Consider the following 25,120-nt stretch of genomic DNA (forward strand, 5'->3'; position numbering starts at 1 on the left):
ACACCGAGATCCCGGACGAGACGAAGCGAACGTGATCCATTACATTTGGATTTTTTTTTCTTCCTCAATTTGTACTCTGCAGTAAAACAAAGCCAGTGGGGTTGGGGTGGGGGGTCATTTGTGGGTAGTATAGAAAGGAGAGAGAGTGAGAGAGATGCATAAAGTGTGTCCCTATTCATTGTGGCTGTTTTGTAGTATTCTGCATTCTGGAGTTTGTGTGCTGATGAAAAGCAATGTGCTGCAGTCATGATGTGAAAGAAAAACACTGCGTCGATTGTTTGTGCTCTGAAGCCCTGAGCTAGATTGGTATTTTATTTCTTTTTGTCTCGTATGTTTTTCTCCGTTTAGCCCGAAGTTCATTGGTAATTATTATGTTATGGAAAGAGCAGTCAGAAAAATGACACATTGTGTGCAAAGACTGAGAAGCTAAAATCTGTGTGTGTGTGTTCGTGTGTGTGTGCGTGTGTGTGTGTGTGTGTGTGTGTGTGTTTTTGTGTGTGTGTGTCGGTGTGTGTGTGTCGGTGTGTGTGTGTCGGTGTGTGTGTGTCTTTGTGTGTGCGTGTGTGTGTGCGTGTGTGTGTGTGTCTTTGTGTGTGCGTGTGTGTGTGTGTGTGTGTGTGTGTGTCTTTGTGTGTGTGTGTCTTTGTGTGTGTGTGTGTGTCTGTGTGTGTGTCTTCGTGTGTGTGTGTGTGTGTGTGTTCAGTGACAGTACCCATGCCTTCAGAAGACTCCAGCCCCCAGTGTGTTACAAAGCCATCGGCACCAGAGACGACAGCTAAAGCAGCTCCTGCAGATCCGGCCTGCGCTGCTAAAGTTCCTCCAGCCAACACCCCAGAGGCCAAGAGCAAAGCTAAAGCAGACAAGAAAGGTGAGTCCGAGGACACAGGTTTTTTATATAGGGGATTCGTCGAATGCCGCACGGTCGGCACCCCGTTTCATCCTGGTGACAGAATCGACTATTCTTTTCCAAACATTTAACACATCCTCAGTCATACACTACATATCTAAAAGTATGTGCACCCCTGACCGTCACAACCTGCATGCAGGATTTCCTAAACTGTTGGATAAAAGTTTTAGTATTACAATGTTCCTGTGTCCAAAGAGTCAACAAGTGTGAAGAGTGCTTGAATGTTTGTAGGACTTTTGTTGTAACCAACTGCAGTTTTTTTTTCTTCTTTTCTTTCTATTTTGGAATCGATCCAAACATATGTCATGCCCCGGCAAGGTCAAATTTTTTTCTCCTGTAACTTCCTTCTTGTTTTGAAGTATAGTTAAAGTTTATTTGAGGTGAAGAAGAAGAACCAGACTTGTTGGCTGTGAAGGCATCCTGAAGGCATTCCTGACAAACCTTCCCTCACACACCCCTTTATTTTCCTATTTGTACCGTACTTGGCTTTTGTTCACTGGTCATCATTCAGATACGTCGAAGCACTTTGAGCAACGGATCGGCAGTAAAACGTCGACCCTGTGGCGCGTACGCGACGGACGTGTCACGGTGATTTCGTTTCCTAACCGTTTACTGTACGTTATTACTGAAATCACCATCCAGTCACAAAATTACACCCTCTCCTTAACCCTCCTGTCAAATTGCTGGAAAGGATCATTTTCCTGTTCTGGATATTTGAAATGTTTATTGCGTAGTTTTTCCTTACACCTTTCTACCCCTTGATGGAGCCTGCAAACAAATCTGTGGACACAATCAGAGTTTTCCACAACACGGGGTTGATTTTCTCATAAATCCGCTCGAAAGGGTTTCGAATAAACAAGCCGGCGGGATTCTGTCATGCTATTTTATCATGGAAATGATCATCAGCATCATTCCCACGTCTTCTGTCGAAGCGACCCTTCTCTTTTCTTTCTGGAGAGTTGTTCAGAGGGAAGAAACAGCATGTCGTCTATGAGAATCTGGCGGTCCGATGGTCCAGATGTTGGACACTGAACGGCTGGTGGATTTGAAGTGTTGGTGAATATATGAAACTCGTATATCACATGGCGGATGTGACCGCTGTGCTGATTTATCTTTCTTACTGTATTTCACAAGAAGTCAGGAATGGTAGAAAGTGATTTTTTTTTTTTTATTATTATTTATTTTTTTAAATATATTGCAAATATATCACTGTTTGCTTACAGAGCACCTGCAAAACATCTGCGCTGCCTTTCAGTGACCTTTTTTATTGTCTGGAAACCCAAAATGTGCTGCAAAATTTTAATCGTCGGCACTAGGGTACGAGACGCATCGATATTATGCTGTCTGATTGGATGATTGATGTGACATTGAAGTGACATGCATTTGACCCATCCAAAGTGCACACACACACAGCAGTGAACACACACCCGGAGCAGTGGGCAGCCATTTATGCTGCGGCACCCGGGGAGCAGTCGGTGGGGTTCGGTGCCTTGCTCAAGGGCACCTCAGTCGTGGCCGGCCCGAGACTCGAACACACAACCTTAGGATTACGAGTCAGACTCTCTAACCATTAGGCCACGACATGACCCCATGATTCGTGATTGGTCAGGAGATGTTGACTCATTTTCATGTTTTTTTTTTTGGTCGGGTGAGAAAACAGGTGACGTAAATGATAACAGGAACCAGGTTGTTTCACAGACTTTCCAAGATGGCAGGCAGTACAGCGTAACAGATATTGCGTCATCGGGTAGGCGTGGCCTATTTGATAATCTAACCCTAACAGTAGTTTTTGGTTGTTTATTTGTTTTCTAAAATAAATCTACCTGTATGACTGTTTTGTCCTTCGTAGTATGCTGTTGTTGTTTTTTTTTTTTTTTTGGAAAGAGGACGTTTTTCCAAGACCTCCGGAAACACGCCCACTTTACATCGTGGTAACGAAACCCCTGGGATTTAGTGAACGCCTTTCCACGATGTACAGCATGACTATAAATGGCTAACAGTGTGATGTTTAACTTTTAAGAAATGTATAACGTCATTGGCAATCTTTCATTGAAAGAATAGGAATAATGTTGGGATGTGATAAAGGGATGTGGTAGCACAGTGGTTAAGGTCTTGGGCTACAGTGTGGGGTTCGAACCCCAGGTCCACCAAGCTGCCACTGCTGGGCCCCTATGCAAGGCCCTTAACCCTCAGTTGCTCAGTTGTAAGTCTCTCTGGATAAGGGTGTCTGCTAAATGCCATAAATGTAAACGTTCAGGATTATATAGATAAATAATCAACAGTAGGGTGTATAAGAAAAACACTTTAGGGCTCAAGTTGTTAAAGCTCTGGGTCTTGGGTTCAAGCCCCAGCACAGCCAAGCTGCCACTGTAGGGCCCTTGACCCTTTTTAGCTCCAGTGGTGCTGTATCATGGCTGATCGTTTGCTCTGACGCCAACCTCCAAAGTTTGGATATGTAAAGAAAGAATGTCACTGTGCTGTAACGTACACGTGACAAAATAAAGGCTTCTATTCCATTGAATTCTATTCTATTCTATTCTAAAAATAGCGCCTGAGACGCTCACATCACACCAGCCTAAAGTTGTTTACTTTCTTTTAGCTGCACAACACAAAGCCTTTTATACAATACAACCGGTACCGATTTAACGACTTCTGACTTCTGAGAAGCAGTTTTTAGAAACCTGTGTGTGTGTGGAATGAAAAACAATACAGTGTGTGGGCACATGGGTGTGTAGGCACGTGTGTGTTTGTGTATGTGCGTGGTTGATATTAAAAGCAATACAATGTGCGGGCGTGTTTGCGCACACTCTAAGGGGCGACGTATAAAGGGGGAGACGACAAGCCGCATAGTTTCCGCGTGCACGCCGTGGAATGTTTCTCAGGGGAGCGATACAGCTAAAAATAAAGCTCCACACCATATTAAAACACTTCAGAAAATACAATCCCTCTTCTTTAAAAAGCCAGACGGTTCCAAGGGTATGTGGTTGCGCCAGCTTCACCAGTGCCGCCACATGCTTCCTGCTCTCCCTCGTCCTGCACGTGCGCGATAAAAACGTTGCGTATTCACAAGTTAGATAATGATGTAAGCTCCACTTTGTTCACTGCATGTCAGCACTGAGAAGATGTTTCTGTGAGAAAGGCCCTGTATAATAATGGACATAATAATACTTATGCACAGCTTATAATTATACTAATGGTGCAAATTGTTATAATTAGCATTCTTTTTTGTTGGAGGAAGTGCAACAAGGCATGCTAACTGCCCCACGTTAGCTTTTTCATGCTGTAAGTCAGAGTTAAATAAATCGTTTCTTGTGCGACTCCTTTATTTACAGAGAAACAGGAGAAGAAGGCGTCTCCCGCGCAGGAGGACCTGAAGGTGGACGTGTCTCGGTTGGACCTGCGTGTCGGACGCATCGTCACGGCGAGGAAGCATCCGGATGCTGATGCGCTGTACGTAGAGGAGGTGGATGTGGGTGAAGAGGCTCTGCGCACTGTGGTCAGCGGCCTCGTCAAACACGTCCCGCTAGAGCAGGTAACTCGCCTCAACACGGACTAAACACCACACCAACACTGCTGGCTATTTCTGTAAATTCTCAGAGGCTGTTTCTTTCCTTGACTGTCTCTCTCTTTTTCTCGAGAGAGAGAGAGAGAGAGAGAGAGGGGGGAGAATAGAGAGGGGGAGAGCAGAGAGAGAGAGAGGGTGGGGGAGAGAGAGAGAAGAGAGTGGAGAGAGAGAGAGAGGAGGGGGATAGAGAGAGAGTAGAGGAGGGTGAGATGAAAGAGGAGAGAGAAAAAGAAAGAAAAAAAGAGAAAGCATAAGAGAGCGGGAGAGAGAAAGAGAAAGAGGGGGAGGGAGAGAAGAGAGAAAAAAAAAAGAAAGAGAGAGAAAAGAGAAGAAAGAGGGAGAGAGAAAAAGAGAGAGAGAGGAGAGAGGAGAGAGAAAACAAGAAAAAAAAAAAAAAAGAGAGAAAAGAGAGAAATAAAGCCAGAACTCCCTCTCTATCGCAATCTCAGTATATAACGCATCCATAGGGTACCTAGATGTCCAAATCGCTATTCTTCAAACTGCCTCATCAATAACCAGAGCCAGCGCTCGCAAGATCTCTCCCTCTCTCTCTCCCTATCACACTCCCTCCCTCACACTCTCCCTCTCACTCCTTCTCTCTCCCTCACTCTCTCTCCCTCTCCTTCTCTCACTCTCTCTCTCATCTCTCTCTCCCTTTCTCTCTCCCCCCCCCCTCTCTCTCTCCCCCCCCTCACTCTCTGGTGAAATACACAGAGCTTCAGTATTATGAAGGCTTAGTATGATTTACTTCACTTCTCTCAAGGAGAAAAAGACACAACAGTCTGATTTAGACTTTGTTGAGAACACACTGAAAGATCACCTTAACACCAATAACAAATCGAGCTCCCTCACATTCGGATGCTGGAGAAGCCGCACAGCCGCACTTACTCCTTCTCTCACTCCACAAACACTGTTTTCTTTGCACATATTTATTTTGTAAGTTAACCATGTAAGTTCCATAATATATCTTGTTATATTTATATAAATATATATATAGCAAAATGAAAGCTGTGTTTTGGCACTAGACTCATAATCCCTTAATGTCTATACAGACTGACTGAAAGGTCTTTTTTTTTTTTTTTGAGTTTTATTAAGCTTAATAAATCACAACAAATCATCTGTGGTAACACGGCCTTCAAGCTCCGGCCTGCTCCTGCCTCGGCGCACGTCACATTCAGTCAAGCGCCCTGTGTTTCATATTTGGGAGCCTCTGGTTTACGATTTGTTTAGGGGACCCCTGGCGCTCGGTCGCTACGCTTAATTACACCCGTGAAAGTCTGTCTCCTTCATCCCTCTGAGCTCGCCTTTGTGTATAACTACACCAGCGTTTCGATAACACACGTCCGTCCGAGAACAGCCTAACAGCCTGTCAAAAGCTTCTCGCATGCTGCTTAGACAGCGATAATTCAACAAAAGCTAAAATTGTCTGAAGTCTCTTTGGGACTTATTGTGCAAAAACATTCAATATGTGCAATTCAATTCGGTTTCGGTGTTTGTTTTTGTATTCGTTTAATAAATTCCTCACAGAATTAGTGTTGTACTAAAATGTGTATTTTAAATATTTTTACATTTTATGTGTACGTTACTTGGCGATTGTCTCAAAGCAGCTCTACAGAAAATAACATTAATATTAAAGGCAGGGTCTCCGATTTTTGAGAAACGCTTCAGAAAACTGAGTCGGGCCGAATAATAAACAAAAATCAAAACAAACGTGTAGCCAATGAGCAGAAAGGGGCGGGGCTTGTCAATAAGTGGCGGAGAGAGTGTTCAGTGCGCATGTGTGACATTAGCAGAAAGTGGTTTTAACACTGACATGGAGGATAAAAACAAAGACAGAAAGAGAAGAAAGGCTTACGATAAGGCAAGAAGTAGGACGTGTTAATATAGGATCAGCTTTCCAGCTCTGGAGAGAACTGAAGGAGCAGGAAGTTGGCCACATATTCACAGATTGGAGTTTCCCGAGTCAATAACTCCTGAGCTAAACGCTGTTACTACACAAATAACACCTCTTTTATATCGTAGTAATGTAGAGAGGCAGCTACAACCGCGGGTTGTGTAGTAACAGCGTTTAGCTCAGGAGTTATTGACTCGGGAAACTCCGACCTGTGAATATGTGACCGACTTTACTTAAGACGCCGAGGCGCTTTTTTCCTTCTCGATAGGTGAGTAACGTTGGTTTTGCTTTGTTACACAGAACTAATATATGCCTTTGTCCTTTACATGATTATGCTTGTGTGTCATTTTTGTTTGTTTGTTTATCTGCAATCGTATTGTTCTTCCCTTCAGCTATGATAAAGACACATTTCTTTCCATTAGTAGCCTGGGTTACATATGTATGTGTGGGCGGGGCTATAAATACAGGGGTGGGACCCATTTGGGTTAGGGGTGTGTTTGTTTTAGTGATTTTATATGTCAACATTGACTTTCAAAAATCGGAGACCACACCTTTAATATTAAATTTCTTTATAAAATCCATTTGTGTTTATTTTAATCTGTGCAGATTTAACTTGAAACTTGCAAACTTTTCTTTTGTGGACAGGTTTTTTAGTTCTCGCGTGTTGAGCCTGCTTACACAGACATTCACGGGCTAAGAAGTGATCACATGACCCGAGCTATGAGTAATACACTCGTCCTCGACTGAAACCTCATTAACTCCTCCGATCTCTATAACCTGTTTTTAACATTAACCTTGTTCTGTCCTTTTAAACCTGTAAACGTTACACAAATAAGGTGCTCTTTAGTTAAATGATTTACTTATACACCTGAGCGGAATTCTTCTTCTTAATTACAGTTATTTATTAATTAAGTTAATAATATTAATTAGTAACTAGCCATCAATTATACAACAGCACCATGTTCACTGATCTGGTCGGTTTGAGCATTCCGAGAGTGCTTTTAATTCCTATAACCGCACCGAGGCATATTGCCGTGTGCGTCACTTGGCTTTATGCGTAAAATTCCAAATTCTGTCAAACGATGTTGCTAAAACGTCTTTAGTAAACAAGTTCGATTTGAGTAATATGCCTTCTGAATTTATTTGAGAAACGTAAGATGAAGACGAGGTTTCGTGGCCAGTTTTACCAACAGTACCTTTAACAGGAATGTCCCAACATGCTGTAAAGTGAGTGTGGCTTCTTTGTGGTCTGTTTCCATTAGCTATAGGGCAGAAATAAACAGAACATTTGCCCAGATTTTGTCCAAAATGTCACTTATTCTGTATTCATTTCTGGTTTATAGCGTTGTGGAACGTCCATGAAAATAGTTGGTTCCTGCCATCTATTTTGTATCGTAGCAGCTATAAAGTTCCCTCGCTAGCATTCATCTTGATCATTTATATTCCTCACTTGAAGGCTTTATTTGTGCTGGAAAACCTGTGCTGGAAAAAAGAAAATCATCAAAAGATTCCTTCCCTAAATGTTAAGGATCTTACAGAAAAAACACGGGGTCCTTAGAAACCTAGGAACAACTTGACACTAGTTTAATACATATATAATTATTAATAATATCGCTATTTATTTTTATTACGTTTTACGTTTATTAATAAATCATTCGAATAAAGGTTAACAGTTTTAAAAGGAGTCTCTAGTGATCTTTCTGACACAAGGAACAAGACACAAGGAACTTTCGAAGAAAGTGTGTTTATTTGTTTGTTTGTTTGTTTTTTTTTACTTTGAGCGATGAAACGGAGGACTGCAGTAGGACGACTTTTGTATAGCCGTATAGACAGGAATGAACTTGTTATGAACAAGTCATGAAGACTTTAATTATCTAATTATTTTTCTTTGTCATTTTCTTTGCTTTCGAAGAGCTGAAAACCTGCTTGCTCAGAAAGTGTTTCCTAGAAAATGTTGTTGTGGAAGTTCTGAGGTTCGAGAGATTTAAAGAATAAAGTATAACCCTGGTGGACACGAGCAAGAGTAAAAAAGGTTACACAATTTATTGTGCTCGGCTGCGCTGCAGGACTCGACACTCCACATGTAGCATGAGAGATGAAGGGCCAAGATCATCGATTACATCGAGGTTTTTATAGACAGAACCCAAGAAGAAGAGAAGATATGGAAAAGCAAAACATCATCAATCATTGGCTCAACATTACCTCATGCATCTCCTGATCAAGCTAATCTGACCAGACCAAGGTCTTCTAGAGCAGTGGTCCCCAACCTTTTTTTCGCCGCTGGGGGTGGGGGATATACAATTAAATTAAAATTAATAATTTTAATTTAATTGTATTTAATCATGCCTTTTTAACTCACTACAATGCTAAATCAAGGAGAACCCTGAGCTTGTTTCTTTGCAATGAGACGGTTCCATCTGGGCTAATAGGAGACAATGACACCCGAAGTGTGTTGCTTATGTCCAGTTTATTCCGTTGTTTTGTTTTGGTTGCCGTCACTGCAGAAAACCCCGCTTCACACAGATAGCATGTCAGATAGCATATCGTAAATGGCAATAGGGATTTAAGTGCTGATGACGATGTCAGTCTCTGGTTATGACGCACACAGGGTACAAGCATAGAAGAATAAAGCCTTATGAACATCTTAAGTTTAGAAATTTCCACCACAATGTGATGTGAGCACAACGGTTATTTTGGTATATACGATTTTCTAGCATGAAAATATTCAGACTATTTGTATAAATTTACCTGCAAACAATTTTTAATAGATAGATTTTTAGTTGCAGGATCACACCGAGGGTTTTTCCCTGCTTTTGTGTCTCCACTACACGATAGTTTGACATGTTGGTGGTGAAGGCATCTCCATTAATATCCCTTCTGAGTTCGATAAGATACGAACTTATGTTCACTTGCAAGTGCCTTGCCACTGTCCATTAGACAAGCCTCTTCTCTTAATATTTTTAAGTCCAGGCTAAAGACATTTGAAACGTTTCCACCTGAAGTCCACCAGGTTATCTGTTGGCTCTTAAAAACAAAAAAAGCCAAAAGCTTCTTTTCTTATGACTTTTTTTTTAGCTGCGTTCGGGGTCATATTAGTAATTATGTGTAGAAATGGAGATTGGTTACACTGGTGAAGTCAAAGCTTCAGAATGCAGTGCAGTTACAGCAGATCCTCGATTCAGTAGAGACATGATCTACAAGATGATGAGCATGATGGCATGTAAGCGGAGCGTACAGCTTAAGCCGCTCTGTCTTAGTAAAGATTAACCATGAGAGAGAGAGTGAGTGAGTGAGAGAGAGGGCGAGAGTGAGTGAGAGGGGGGGAGTGAGTGAGAGATGGGGGGGTGAGTGAGAGAGAGGGGGGAAGTGAGTGGGGGGGTGAGAGAGAGTGGGGGGGTGAGAGAGAGAGAGAGAGAGAGAGAGGGAGAGAGAGAGAGAGAGAGAGAGAGAGGGAAGTGAGAGAGGGGGGGTGAGTGAGTGAGAGAGAGAGAGGGGGGGAGAGAGAGAGAGAGAGAGAGAAAGAATTATAGTAATGTTGGAATCCAGTAACCAAAATGAAAATGCTCCTGAAAGAAGTCTAAACCTGAAGGTCGACTTAAACCTCCAGTGAATGCATCATTTGTACAACTGTACATTACATATTCATCAAATGTGGATATGCAGGTTGTTCTTGGTCGATTTTTTTTTCCCCTCCAAAATTGTCGACTTGCCCGTTCTGGAAGTCAACAACCCTGAACAAAGGAACCACTGAGGAACCCTGTTTTCTAACCGAGTGGATTGAGATCTTTACGTAACAGTCTCTTGGCTGCAATAACACTGTTCATGTTTTACCCACAGATGCAGAACCGCATGGCCGTGTTCCTGTGTAACCTCAAGGCTGCTAAGATGAGAGGAGTTGTGTCTCAGGCCATGGTCATGTGTGCCAGCACTCCGGACAAGGTGGAGATCCTGGACCCACCCAGCGGGGCACAGCCTGGGGAACGAGTCACTTGCCAGGGATTTCCAGGTGCATAATGATTACACTTCCTCTCTTTTCTCTCAGTCTCTTCAGGCCTTTCGGGTGAGGTCATGAAATTCAGCCTTACATAAGCATTCGCTCACTTTATATCAGTTGGCATCAGGACATTTAAGTCTGAGAAATGTCTCAGAATCTCCACTTCACAGTCTATTAAGTCTGGATTTCATCACCTACACAAACCTCATCAGTGCACACTCATCATCGATTGTACCGCTATCCTCTTACTTAGCAAATACAGCGCAGAGAAGCGAATAAATCGCCCATGCGAGCAGATCAGGAATCTTAACATGCCAAGCATACGAGTTTGAAAAGTCCAAGAACAACACAGATGGTGTTTACGTTTGAGTCGAAGTCTGCTTCGTTTCTCTGAGGCTAGTGCACATGATTTATTGGTGAGATAAACGCTCTGCGAATGCTAACTAGGACGTGATCAGGACTAGGACTTACTCAGAGTAATACGATGTCGTTGTGTTGTAATCCAGGCACACCGGGAGCAAATGGAAGCACTTCCTGTCTTTAACAAATTAAGGAAGGTTTATTGTAAAGGTCTTAGCGCTTAGTTGATCTTCTAGAGCAGGGGTGTCAAACTCTGGCCCTGGTGTACACTCTGGTGTAATTATATTTGGCCCACGAGATCATATCAAATGTGCATCACAGCTGGCTAGCCGCATGCTCCGCGAATACTACAAATCCCAGAATGCCTTGCCACTGTATTGACGCGTAGTCACGAACAGCAAGCGCCCCTCATTCACTGTTGACAGTCGTTAACAACCATGTGACAGTCACATCGGGCAAGTTAATCCCACCCTCCACAAAAATGGCCAAACGAAAGCTGGACAATAGGAGCTTTAAAGACAGGAGGGAGGCAGATTATCTGTTCACGAATATAAAGGACAGACCCGTTTGTCTTGTGTGCTAACGGAGCTAAGGTGTCTGTAACGAAAGAATATAGCATAAGAAAACACAATGAAACGAAACATTATGAGAAGTATAAGGACCTGGACGTAAAGCAGAAGCTCCAGAAGGCGGAGAAGATGAAAAAAGTCTGGTTTCCCGGCAGACTATGTTCACGAAAGCTAAATCAAAATGTGAAGCTGCTGTAAAGCTTTATTGTGGCAGCAGAGACAACAAAATCTGCCCTTTAATGAGGGAGAGTCTCTGTCCAACACGCTCTCATCGGCTATGCAGAACTTTCATCTTCCTGCTTTTTTCCCTCTTATTCTTCCTCCAGTTTTTTTTTTTTTTTTTTTACAATATGTTTCCATCCAGCCTGAAAGCAAGTCAGGGATTTATTATCTTGATTGAAGGCATGTTGGGATCATCCCTAAGCAAGGCTGCTCTTTCTGCTGTCTCCACATATTACACTGTCCTGACTCGAGTCAACGAATCGTCCCTTGAACACTACGATTGCCGTAGAGAGTTTAGAATTTACACCATTTTTGTTATTGTTTTGTTCTCTTTGTATCTTCTTGGCGCCTTCGTTTTATGAGGTGTTGTGTCGGAGGCTTAGGAAGGGACAAGAGCCAGGGCGTAGCCGTACACACCAGAGATCATGCCTGTAACGAGAATGTGCTGAACTTTTGAAGAGTTGCGTGCCAGCTTTGTGGTTTCTACCGCAGTTTTCATGCAAGATCATTACGAAATCTTCTCTAGGTCGTTTGATAGCATTTAGTTCGATCTGCTCCAAAGTTTAAAAAATAAATAAACAAATAAAATCAACCCGTTCCTTAGTTTCTCTTTTCACGTCGGCTACAGGCTGAACTAGTTGTGTAGCATTGTTGTTAGAACTGGTATTTTACTACATGTGTCTACATTGCTCTATAGCTCCTTCGTGACATGTAAGGAATTAGCAAGTGTTTTTCCAGGCAGCCATCTAAACCTCATACCTCTAATTACCACTCGGTTTTACCTTCCTTTAGAGGAGTGTCCGCATCGAACCCGGTAACAAGTGAAGAAACTCGTGTTTAAAAAGTAGCCTTTGTTTGCCAGCGAATTCGTATAACATCCATGTTGCCTGTCATACAGTATTTTATTCTAATTACTTCTATTTTATTCTGCAGTAGTAAGATATTTCTTTCTGTAGTATGTCACTGGGGGAAGTCGTGGCCTAATGGTTAGAGAGTTTGACTCCTAACCCTAAGGTTGTCGGTTCGAATCTCGGGCCGGCAATACCACGACCGAGGTGCCCTTGACAAGGTGCCCTATAACAAGCTAAAAAAATTCTGTCTTTTGCATGATTTAATCATTTGTAAGCTGTCAGTATTTTAAACCGACCCCACCGGCCGTCGGTAAGAGCTTACTTGCTTATGTCTCTGCTGTCTGATCCAGGTGAGCCTGATAAAGAGCTGAACCCTAAGAAGAAAGTATGGGAGCAGGTGCAACCTGATTTGCGCACTGATAACCAAGGGGTGGCCAATTACAAAGGAGCCGCCTTCGAGGTCGCCGGGAAAGGAGTTTGCAAAGCTCAAACCATGACCAACACTGGCATCAAATAAAGCCCCAGAACCTCTGGAAGCTCAGGACTCTGTGAAGTTAATGAGGACTGAGTCTAACATCTGTAAGGATTTCTAAAATGACAATAAAGTATTTGTGATCATGATGTTTCAATGAGTTTCATTATGTCCTATATAACTATTTTCTCAATGCCATCGTGTCCATGTCTTTCTAATAGATGTGTCTCTTACGTGGTGCACATTTTTCTCCAAATTGCTCCTCTTACAGCAAATATCTAGGGTTTTCTTTGCCCCGCAGGCTAGTTCGACTTATTTCATTGTCCTTCTGAGATGGACATGCCAGTGTTTGACTAACATTCAACCCTGTTGCCTAAGACCGAATGATTTATAATTCCTTACAAGCCAAAATGCATCAAGAATAATTAAGTCCATGAATGAAGCTCTGTAAGTATTTCCTATAGAGCTGAACATGACTGAACGTAAATTATGGCCTGTCAGTTGAAAACCCTGACATGCTTCATCTCAAAGCTCAAGTGTAATGTGCAGTCAACTAACAGGAGGAAAAAGCTGCTGTGACTCGGCATGAGAGAGTTCATCTTCAGGCATGGTTCCTGTAAATTAAAAAGTGCCGAATTTTTGTAACGAGGCATCACCGTTTCGAAATTCACTGACTTTTGTATGTTTTGATCGGTCTAGCTTTATATTATGCAAAGAATTCTAGCCTAGAGTTTGCAAAAAGGTCTGAATATAAACTCTGAGAGGTTATTGTGTCGTGTGCGATGCTCAAGCTCGGTTCTCCCATGTGCTCACTGATCATTCAGAAGCCATCTCCGTGGACCATGCTTGGCTCAATCGTCTTCATCTATAATGTAACGCGTTCCAAACTTTAAACCATGGCATGACCGAGTGGATCTTTTCAGTAGATTTCCCTTTGAACTGACCTTCCTGGATATTTCTTCGAATACAACTTTACGATACAGCATCATACTAACCCTAGTTGCTGGTCTGAACTCCTAGTGAAACTAACATTTGAAATCAATTCTGATTGAGTGAAAATATGCTTCTCTTTTGCACGAAGTTCATGTCAAACATCGGAATGGTGGAAAATGTGATTTCAGTTATTCCGACCATTACATGGTGGTCTACTGCAAAGGCTGTTTTTGAGCATTTCGGAAACTGCTGATCTCTTGGGATCTTCACATACAACAGCTTCTAGGGTTTACACATCGTGGTGCGAAAAAAAAAAAAAGAAAGAAATGCCTTGAGCGACCAGGGACAGAGGAGAAGGACCAGATGCTACAACATCAGAAGAACATATCAGGTACGCTTCTGCCAACCGAGGACCAGAATCTGAGCCTCCAGTGATCACTACAGTAGATATCTAAGATTGGAAATATGTCACTTTGTCTTTTTACAGTCTTTACCTGTCAATTCTGTTCAACCTGCGATCCCCAATTCTTGCACAAAGTGCCCCTTTGCTTGTAAACCTTAAAGTCCCAAAGTGCAGAAGCAGTGGTTGAGTTGGGTTCATCTATAATCTTCAAGAGCAGATCACTGTTAGCAAATGCGCAAGTGTTTAGATGTCACGGTTACAATTTTCTTTTTTACTGCAGTGTCATTATAGCATCACTCATGATGTGGTTTGGTTATACTTGTGTGGTCTAGATTGCCTAAGGGATGTATATTGTTACTGAGATGGATGTATTTCCAAACCGTACGCCGGGTTTCTGTAGTCTGAAACGAAATGTTTTCTTTTTGCTGATTACATTTTGGTTAAAAGAATATTGTTCTCTCAAACGTGCTATTTGCACTTAATTTAAATGTGGTTAGGCTTCAAGAGCTTGTATACAAACAAATAATTAGCTTTTTTTTTTTTTTTTTGACAATAGCTGTCCCTGAAATAAAAAAAAAAATTAAAATACGGTGCTGGAAGCGGAACCAATTTAGAAGGTCATGAAAAATCCGATGTTGGTTAAACAATATTGAAAGCTCAGTGAATCACAAATAGTTTCGTTATATATTTTTTTTCTTAAATGAGACATTTCTAGACATCATAAAAGCTCCACTGAGAGTGATCGCTGATTTGTACTGTATGTCTCTGATCTCAAACCCACAACACATGTCCAGTTCTTTAATGTAATGGGATATTGTGGCCATAAAAAACAGTATTTCCCATCTCATTTTACATCTTTTGTTTTGAATTCTTGTTTTCCATTGATATTGAATTAATTTAAAGAAAAAAGCAGCAGGGCTTTTAAGGATAATTGAATTTCAAAAAAAAAAAAAAAAAAAGTTCACAATGTAAATAAATCCCATCAGAGCATAACTGTGCATCTTGCATACAGACAAGGAGACTGATAAATAGATATTTTTTTACCATCTGGGGGTCTTTAAGACTTTCATTTTAAGACACAGATGAAACTTTTAATAATATAGCTAAATAAAAGCATTTTTTATGAGTTTATGAGTAATACTTACTATTAATAAGTAATCATATCTGACCCTATTTAACCCTTGCATGGTGTTCGGGTTTGTGGGACACATTCATAAACATTAATAGTTTTGACAAACTTTGCTTTCTTGTAAATTTGTTGATTCTTTTTCTCACTCATAAGTTGATTAAATTTGATTTTCCCTTTTTTTTTATTACATTTTACTAAAAAACAACAAAAAACAAGTAGCACTTTAATTAAAAAATGTGATGTAATAAAGGTAAAGGGCAAATATTAACCATATATGCTGTTTATATTGCTTGTAATTGAGATGAAGTAAATATCTGTAGAGTATTCTCACTCTCACTCACTCTCATTCATTCATATTCTACCGGTTATCCGAACTACCTCGGGTCACGGGAAGCCTGTGCCTATGTTAGGCGTCATGGGGCATCAAGGCAGGATACACCTTGGACGGAGTGCCAACCCATCACAGGGCACACACTCTCATTCACTCACACACTACGGACAATTTTCCAGAGATGCCAATCAACCTACCATGCATGTCTTTGGACCGGGGGAGGAAACCAGAGTACCCGGAGGAAACCCCCGAGGCACGGGGAGAACATGCAAACTCCACACACACACAAGGTGGAAGCGGGAATCAAACCCCCAACCCTGGAGGTATGAGGTGAATGTGCTAACCACTAAGCTACCGTGCCCCCTCTGTAGAGTATTTTACCATTCAATTTTTGATTGTGTTGAATTAAAAACCTAAAAATTGCAGTGGGTCACCAGACCCACGAACACTGGCTGAGTAACAAAAATACGAACAACATACAAGGGTTAAGTCGACAAAAACTCAACAAATGCTTTATATGTAAATGTTGTTGGTTGCTTTGCTCCTGCATATTATTGCTCTTGGGCCATGTCTTGCTTTCCTTCAGCAGGTACGTTAATTGGATTCATGAAACCAACTTGAATCCAGGAACAAAAAATGTGACAAAATTCTGGTAAAATTTTGTTCATTCCTTGATTGAGGTGCCACTTACAAAGTTCCACATAATTTAATATCACTGCTGAGATTTTGTAATGTTCTTTAAACTTTTTCAAGTTTATTGTGAAACACTCACTCACTCACTTTCTACCGCTCTATCCGAACTTCTCGGGTCACGGGGAGCCTGTGCCTATCTCAAGCGTCATCGGGCATCAAGGCAGGATACACCCTGGACGGAGTGCCAACCCATCGCAGGGAACACACACTCTCATTCACACACACACTCTCATTCACTCACACACTCACACACTACGGACAATTTTCCAGAGATGCCAATCAACCTGCCATGCATGTCTTTGGACCGGGGGAGGAAACCGGAGTACCCGGAGGAAACCCCCGAGGCACGAGGAGAACATGCAAACTCCACACACACACATGACGGAGGCGGGAATCAAACCCCCAACCCTGGAGGTGTGAGTGTGCTACCCACTAAGCCACCGTGCCTCCTATTGTGAAACAGCAAATTAAAATCAAAATCAAAGAAACATTAGGGGGGAAAATAGAAATACAATAATCTGGTTGCATAAGTTTACCGTCCATTAATAACGCTTATTATCAAAAGGTAAAGGCAGAGGAGTAAAAAAACGAATTAGATGTACAGTAGCATGGAGTAGCATTTAGCAATGTGAAGGCTCTCATCAAGAGTGCCTCCAAAATTGCAAACAAATTGTTAGAAAGCCTTCTCTAACCAAAAAAATAAAAAATAAAATAACCATCCTAGATATGTTGCAGTCTGAACGTAAAACCCTTTAAGTTAAGAACACGCTACACTCAGTGGAGTATATTGACAACATCATGACACTTCAGCCAAGGTCAAGCCGGATGGAATGGGTTTATGTTGTTGTTTGCTTTTTAATCTAAAATGATTCTTTTTTTATCTTGTTGGTTGCTTTATTGCATTAAAGGTGGCAAAAGGACTGAAATGGTTTATTATTATTGTTATTATTATTATTTTTATTATTATTTTAATATATCACAAAAACATGGAGACTTTTTGTAGTGTGAGCTGGGACAGGTAGTGCTGCTGTGTAGGACACTGTAATCACGTTTAAAATCTCTTATTAGATTATTTACATATTATATTATTTACCAATAAATACAACCCCAAAATTGACCAAAGCACTACAAAGAAATTTGGAAATGGTACAATACAACTTTTTCTTGTCCAAGTGAAAATTAGCTTTTCAGCTGTTACCGATAGCCATCCATTATTATTTCCTTATTATTTCCTTTAAAGTGCTTTACTGCTTTTGATGAAACACTTCACAGTTATGGTGTAAAACTATTAAAATCAACCCAAACAAAAGAAAATTAAACAATCCTGTCGTTTTACACATAAAAATGTCCAAATCCAATTCGTGTCAATGCATGTGGTTGCCAGATTTGATGATATCCAGTATTTATGCTCCAATATCCTATTCACTATTTTTTGCTGGTATCAGATCAATGCCTTTTCTGGCCCCATGTTGCCTTTCTGGCAACATGTGTGTCTGTGTGTGTGTGTGTGTGTGTGTGTGTGTGTGTGTGTGTGTGTGTGTGTGTGTGTGTGTGTGTCTGTGCGTGTGCGTGTGCGTGTGTGTGTCTGTGTGTGTGTGTGCGTGCTTGCGTGTGCGTGTGTGTCTGTGTGTGTGTGTGTCTGTGTGTGTGTGTGTGTCCATCTGTCACATGTTGCTGAAGAAACCATTTACATTTTCTTGAAGCATTGGGTAAAAAAATCATTTATTTATTTTTTTATTACTGTTACTTTGATTACAATGTTGATGTCACAAGGACGCTGGAGAAATGCATCATGATTTTTTAGGACATAATGATAATATTAAAGACCTAAGAGTATTTGAATAATTATTCATAATGTGTAGCACTGCGGGAAACCGGTCAAAGGACAAACTAAAATGTTTTTCCAGTTAACGGTTTACATTTAAATTCATTTAAAAGTTCATTAATGTTTGAAGGAATTTGTGTAAATACAAGCTAGCGTTAATTCTAGTATAATCGTAACTATTTGAAAGAACTTCAAGATCTTCTCACATTGTTCCAGAGATGTACAGTAAGAACCTACTAATAACATAGAACATCAGTGTTTGGATATAAGAAAGGAATATCTAAGGCAGAATCAGCCTACTAATCATGATATATCTGGTTTTGGTGTATTAAATTGGAGTTGGGTTTATTTCCATTCATTTTATTGTATTTTCAGGCAATTTCATTAACCATTGAGAACAATGTATAAAAAAGACAAGTCTGGGAAATAGACTTCTACATACACTGTTGGCAAAGAGAGGCTGTGTTGATGTTTGCATGTTTGCGGTCCTCAGAACTTGTGTTTCTGTGATGTGGATTTGGCATGAAAACAAGCGTCACGAGTTCGGCCACCATGTCACTGTGACCCGTGCGTAAATCCCTTTCCAAATAAATTTTGTATACAGAGACAGAGCAAAATCAGAGGCTTACCGTCTCTACAGGCCACATAAGTAACAGCTATTCAATTGCCCTGGGATTTGGGGTGGCATGAAACTCAAGATCATTCATTTCATTTCATCCCTGTTTATGAACTCAGAGTTGCACAGCTGTACTGTAAATGAGAACATGTTCGGTCTGGGGACATGGGACGAAGCATCAAAAACACCTGCTTGTTTGTCAAGCCACCCTTCAGCATGCCATGGCTCTTTTTCTTGTAGTTCTACATATTTCAAGATAAATTACGTGTTACTCGTGCTACCTGTGCATCTGAAGTATGCTACAGGAGTAGCCAGGATGACCACAGGAGGGCAGAACCCTACCATTAATAATACGTGGTGCCGGAAAGACCCTGATCCCAGTGAGGACATTGTCATGGGAAGACCTTTTGTTTTATAATGCCCTGCTGTGTTTGACCTCAAATGTAGTACTTGCTTCTTGTGACTCTCCCCAACAGCAGCTACTTGTGGTACCCTCGTCTCAACGGGATACATTTAAATGGCTGAGAATTTGATCAGGTTTAAGGGTTAAATTTGCGATTGATTCTGAATCAGAATCAAAACAGAGTCAGTTGCAAATTTTCTTCTTGCAAACTTTCAGCATCTTCTAACGTCTTAGAATAAGGCATTCATTAGAGGCTGGCAGGCAGCTTTGTGATATCTACAGTAATTATCTTTTCCTCCAGCAACCTTACAACTAAACTTGGCACATAGATCCAATGGTAGGGAAGTTCCCTGGGGGGAACTTTTAGGTAAAGACCACAATTAGCAGAAGATAAGGACATCACTGTCCCTCAGAGATCCTAAAGTGAAATCCAAGATGCATGTCGGTCAAATTAATGCTTAACTTTAACACCCTGGGTCTGTTTTAGGTTACCTCCATCTCAACGGCCTTTTTGTGTGAACCCTAACCAAAGCTGCCAGTTACTACACTTTTGGTTTGCTTAATATATTCTCAGGTTTGCCGAACGCATTTCAGCCAGGATGTTATCCAGGTAACTTAAGCAAATCATTCGGGACATGGGGAAAAATATACGCAAGTGTGACGCTATCCCGTCTCCCATTCGCCCACATTTGTTTGAAGTTCTCGGATGGGGCTTTCCGAAGATAGACTTCTCATATGCAAGTCATTTTGAAATGCATTTGCCGCCAATTATCATAATGCAGCCAAATGTAAGAGATATTGGAAGTTTGTCCTGCAAATTCAGCTTTGTCTTATGTTACATTGAGTGGAACAGCTGCTTTAACTATAAACATAGGCAGAGGTACCGGTGCTCAGAACCCTGAATTGCCAAACTGAATACGACAGCCTTGTTTTTGTTCAATTTGTCTGTGGCACGCTGGGAAACCCCTACGTATGTTGGTGCCAATCCAAACATTTTTTTTTTTAATCCTAAAGACAAAACCTGGGTGAAACACTACCATCAGGCACATATGAGATGAAGTTTGTCCTTTAGGCTTTAATGCACAGACTTTGAATTCACATATATTAACATAAAGGTACACATTTTTCATTCCATAGTAAGGATTCATAACCCAATGGCTGTGTATGGGGTACAGATGAATGGGATATTACTGTTGTCATTAAAAGTCACAGAAGCCTCATTGGTTTTCCCAGCTGTCTGTATGGTCCAGATGACTGTGTCACGCAATGGAAAATAACAGCATTGCAGATTATTTCCGTTTGCCTCAGATACCCTGCAACAAGCAAAGGAGCCATGTTGCATTTTTATTGCTGTAGCCGTAAACCGGTAACGGTACAACTGTCCCCGTATTTATCTCCACCGAGCATTTTATAGCGTGCAAAATGATGTTAAGACTATGTTCTGCAATAATAATCTTCATTTAAAGAACAGCTGTCTCATTCAGATCCTTGTTTTGATATTGAATGGTGGTGATTATGAGCACTGGCCAGACCTAAACAAACCCTGCAATTTAGGGTTTACCATCATGCGTCTTGAGAGACTTCTCATTGCTTCTGCCTGTTCGACTTTGCATCTTAATGAATGGTCTATAGACAAAAGAGAGACAACATGGCAACATCTCTCTTATCGTCTGAGTATATTGCCGTCATATTTTGTAGTCATAATGGAGTGGCGACATATTGAGAAAGTCATGAATTTTGTTTACCACATAGAGACACTACAGAGATGCTTTTTTTTTTTTAATCTGTGTTTTAAATTAAGAGTAGCTCTCTGAAAAAGTATAGCAGCTTGACATGGAAATAAAATTTCTTAACAGGTTCCTGGGGGTTGGAGGGCACGGTGGCTTAGTGGTTAGCACGTTCACCTAACACCTCCAGGGTTGGGGGTTCGATTCCCACCTCCGCCTTGTGTGTGTGGAGTTTGCATGTTCTCCCCGTGCCTCGGGGGTTTCCTCCGGGTACTCTGGTTTCCTCCCCTGGTCCAAAGACATGCATGGTAGGTTGATTGGCATCTCTGGAAAATTGTCCGTAGTGTGTGAGTGAATGAGAGTGTGTGTGTGTGTGTGTGTGTGTGTGTGTGTGTGTGTGTGTGTGTGTGTGTGTGTGTGTGTGTGTGTGTGTGTGTGTGCCCTGCGATGGGTTGACACTCCATCCAGGGTGTATCCTGCCTTGCTGCCCGATGACGCCTGAGATAGGCACAGGCTCCCCGTGACCCGAGAAGTTCGGATAAGCGGTAGAAAATGAATGAATGAATGAATGAATGAATGATGAAAGAATAACAGATTCCTGCCCACATGTCTTACCCTTCGATCACATCTAGCAATGCTTTCTCCAATGATATTATGTAAATAATAACACAAGATTATCATGTAAATACTAGCTAATTTTACCTTTCCTGTTAAACAGTTTGTTAAAATACTTTAAAACACGCACCTCCACAGTGTACTGGTTAACAGAAATGCACATATTATTTGGGAGTTTTTAGGCATTTGGAGATGAACACTGCACTGAGAAAACACGGCCAGTGTTTCGATAAAATTTCATTGTTTCCGGCTCAAGAAAAAAGATCAACAATTCAATTGAAATGAAGCAGAATCTGTAATCTATAAATAAAGGAAATGGCACTATGAATATTTGGTAATCCTGGATTGCAGTCCTAGATTGCACTTTTGGCAACAGTAGCAAACCACTCCAGTTGTCATGACATAGGAAGAGAAATGAAAGCCAACTCTTAACCTTTGCACCACATCTGGATTCTTTTAGGTCTTTCTCATCCCCTTTGTCAGTCAGCAAGTGGACTTCCCACTTAAATCACAGCCATCACTCTACCTGTTGTCATCACATTGCACACACACACACACACACACACATACACACACACACACACACACACACACACACACACACACACACACACACACACACACACACACACACACACACATACACACTGCTAAATGTCACATATCAGTGGTTGACTATGGATGTGATGCTATCTGCACTGCCAGAAGCTACAGATTAAGTTACCAACGTAAACATCTCAGATTCTGATGCAGAGCTTCAGCCCAGGCGTATTTCTCCACACTAGAACGACAATGAAATGTAAATCATCTTACCAACAATCTGGTTGTGTTTATCTAAAGCCATCTTCTTCTCTTAGCCACCACAAGCCAACCATCCAGTTCATCTGCTCCCTGGGTGGGGAGTGTGCATTTTTATACAGTATATTTACATAGTCTTTGTTTCTGTGTTTTGTTTTGTCTGGCCTTAGTGTGGTGCTTGATGCTCTTTCATGTTTGGGTACAAATCATTGTCTTAATTTTATGTGATGTTCCACACATGTTGGTCAGTGTTCACTTCCTTTTTTTTTGAGCTGTCCAAAGTGCTGAATTAAAGAGGTTGTTCAATATTGAAGAAGATTTATTATGTTTGATGGTCTTTCTTTTAGGATAGAAATATCTGGATAGCTTCCTAGACAATTGGGTTTTTTTTTGTTGTTGTTTTTTTTGAAGCAGGGTCTGTTTGACAAGGGTGGGAATGAGGGGCTTGCCTTGTCAGGATGAGATGTTTCTGTAGCAGCATAGACCTATTAGTGGTGTAAGAAGAATGGACAGCATGGGAGCAGTGCACTTTTTCTCATAGTAGGACAGTGAAAAGAGTCCCGCTAAAGAATCATGCTGAATTGTCCCTCTGAGACGCTTAGATAAACACACTACTCCAATGGACCCGGTGTCTGGTTACTGCAAGAGCCGAGGTGAAAGAAAAGAGTTGCAGAGCATTGTACAAAGCATTGTGGTCTTGTCTACTACTACCTTCTTTCTTTCTTTCTTTTTTATTACCTTTTTTGTTGTTGCTGTTGTTGTAGAGGACTTGATGTACCAACCAGACACCACCATCAATACTCACACTAACAGAAAACAACGTGCTTTACGGATCAACAGCCGATCTGATCTAATAATTGATTGAATCCTGTGTGTGTGTGTGTGTGTGTGTGTGTGTGTGTGTGGATGTGGGAAGTTATCCCACGGTTGTGAAATAGCCTGAGGACACACTTAGGCAGAACTACAGCAGGGGCAGCACTTGTGCCCTGGCTCTATGGCCCGAAAGTTCCTGAAATGAAACAGAAACCAGGGATTGGCATGGGGGTCAGTTACAACCATTGTCAACGCCTTAACCCTCCACCAATCCAGAAATCTTCACAGGGAAGAACAGACCACAGTCTAACCCCCAGTAAGAGGAGATTATCTGATTTCAGCTTTTACAGCATAGAAGGTTTGGAAGCAAAACCTCCAAGTACTAAAATAAGACCCATGACTCCATCCCAGTATTCCACCAAAACTGGTTGAGGTTTAATCTTGTTTACTTCAGTTTCAGTTCACTACTCTAGACATCAGCCTTTGGAAAGAGACCTCTTATTAGGTATAAGTATATTAAGGGCAGTGAGCATTATATAAAATAAAAAGCTCTAGTGACTCTAATGACTCCACAGCCACCCACAAAGATTTGGAAACCGTATCGAAACTGCCACTCACTGCGGTCAGACACTCAGCAGGGTGGAAATGTACACGAAGCTTTTCAAAACCTCAGAAACCCTCAGACAACTACCATTAAGAGATTTGATTCCCTTGATAAATACTGTTATACATTACCAAGCACCTCTCAGTTTCATGGAATGAAAGAACACGGCTAAAAGGGATAAACTCTCTTTATTTTTTTTTACATGTGACTCCTAAAGAAATAATACTTTAGACTGATTATGAGCTTTCCTCCACTAGAACCCTCTGATCTCGTGGGTGCTGCACAGTCTACATAAAACTACAGGGTTTCCTAGGCAGTCTTAGTGCTGTTACAGAAATCTCTATTGACTTTCATTTCTCTGTGGCCATTTAATGAATTTTTGCGGAACACGAGAGGCTTATGCTGCGTGTTTCTCATTTCATTGGCTAGAATTGGAGCAGTTAAGCTTTTGAGCCACACAATAATAAAGCGATTGCTCGAGTCAGGCCTCCCTGTGTACTGAGGCTCATATAGAACTTGTTGAACCTAATCCTACATGTACACTACTTTGATCATGCATAAAAGTAGCTACTACTGTATGTCTGTCTGCTCAAATGCAATAGGCTGATACGTGATATGCACATTACACATTCATAAATTTGGCAATTTGAACCAATTCTAATGAGGAGTCTCTGATCTGTATCTCTGTACACACACACACACACACACACACACCTATTCTTAAATTTCACATTCTCACTCCTCCTGAGATATCCTCACGCTGCAGTGTTTTAAATCTGTTGCTTTAATTTCCATGGATACTAAGAGTTCAGTTTGCATTAACTACCGATGAACAAGTATGTTCATGTATGCCAAACAAGAGAATGCCTCCCTGACAAATTCTCTTAATTTGTCATAATAGGTTTAAGTTTATTTTAATTAATTAAAAAAAAAAAAAAAAGCATCAGTTTGCCCTGAAGGCCGAACAACATGATCCCAATATTTGAATTGTGCCAATAAACATAGCATTGTTTCATAGTCAGCACCGTATTGTTGGTTCACAGGTTCCATCTTGAGCTCAGGTTACAGAACGTGTGAGAAGATGCATGTTTTCCTCACGTTATTGTTGGTTTATTAAGATTCTTTGGTTTCCTCCCAAAAGCATGTCAGTAAATTGACTAGAACTACAGTCTGTCCCTAAGTGTAAATGACTGTGTATGGTGTCCTTAGTGTTACCATGAGAGCCTCCAGATTCACTCTGGTCAGGATAAATGAACAAAATGTTAAAGTTAAGATGGCAATGATAGTAAAAAAGCCAAGAGTTTTATTCTTATTCTTAAAAAGAAAGAAGTTCCATCAAGCAGCCTAAAGGGTTGTTTTAGGCAGTTAAACCTATATAAGGAGCCCCTGGGAAACA

The 25,120-nt window shown here is 41.1% G+C and overlaps 1 protein-coding gene across 1 annotated transcript in view; it reads left to right on the plus strand.

Moving 5' to 3' along the window:
• Positions 1 to 12,983, plus strand: part of aimp1a (aminoacyl tRNA synthetase complex interacting multifunctional protein 1a) — a 29,089-nt gene extending 16,106 nt beyond the window's left edge. The window contains exons 4-7 of the mRNA XM_027146029.2: positions 704 to 868; positions 4,240 to 4,439; positions 10,204 to 10,372; positions 12,713 to 12,983. Of these exons, the coding sequence (XP_027001830.1) occupies positions 704 to 868; positions 4,240 to 4,439; positions 10,204 to 10,372; positions 12,713 to 12,879 (701 nt within the window). The 3' untranslated portion in view covers positions 12,880 to 12,983. The remainder of the gene's footprint in view (positions 1 to 703; positions 869 to 4,239; positions 4,440 to 10,203; positions 10,373 to 12,712) is intronic.
• The last annotated feature ends 12,137 nt before the right edge of the window (positions 12,984 to 25,120 follow it).

This window comes from Tachysurus fulvidraco, chromosome 4 (genome assembly GCF_022655615.1).
Source record: "Tachysurus fulvidraco isolate hzauxx_2018 chromosome 4, HZAU_PFXX_2.0, whole genome shotgun sequence".
Taxonomy (NCBI): Eukaryota; Metazoa; Chordata; class Actinopteri; order Siluriformes; family Bagridae; genus Tachysurus; species Tachysurus fulvidraco.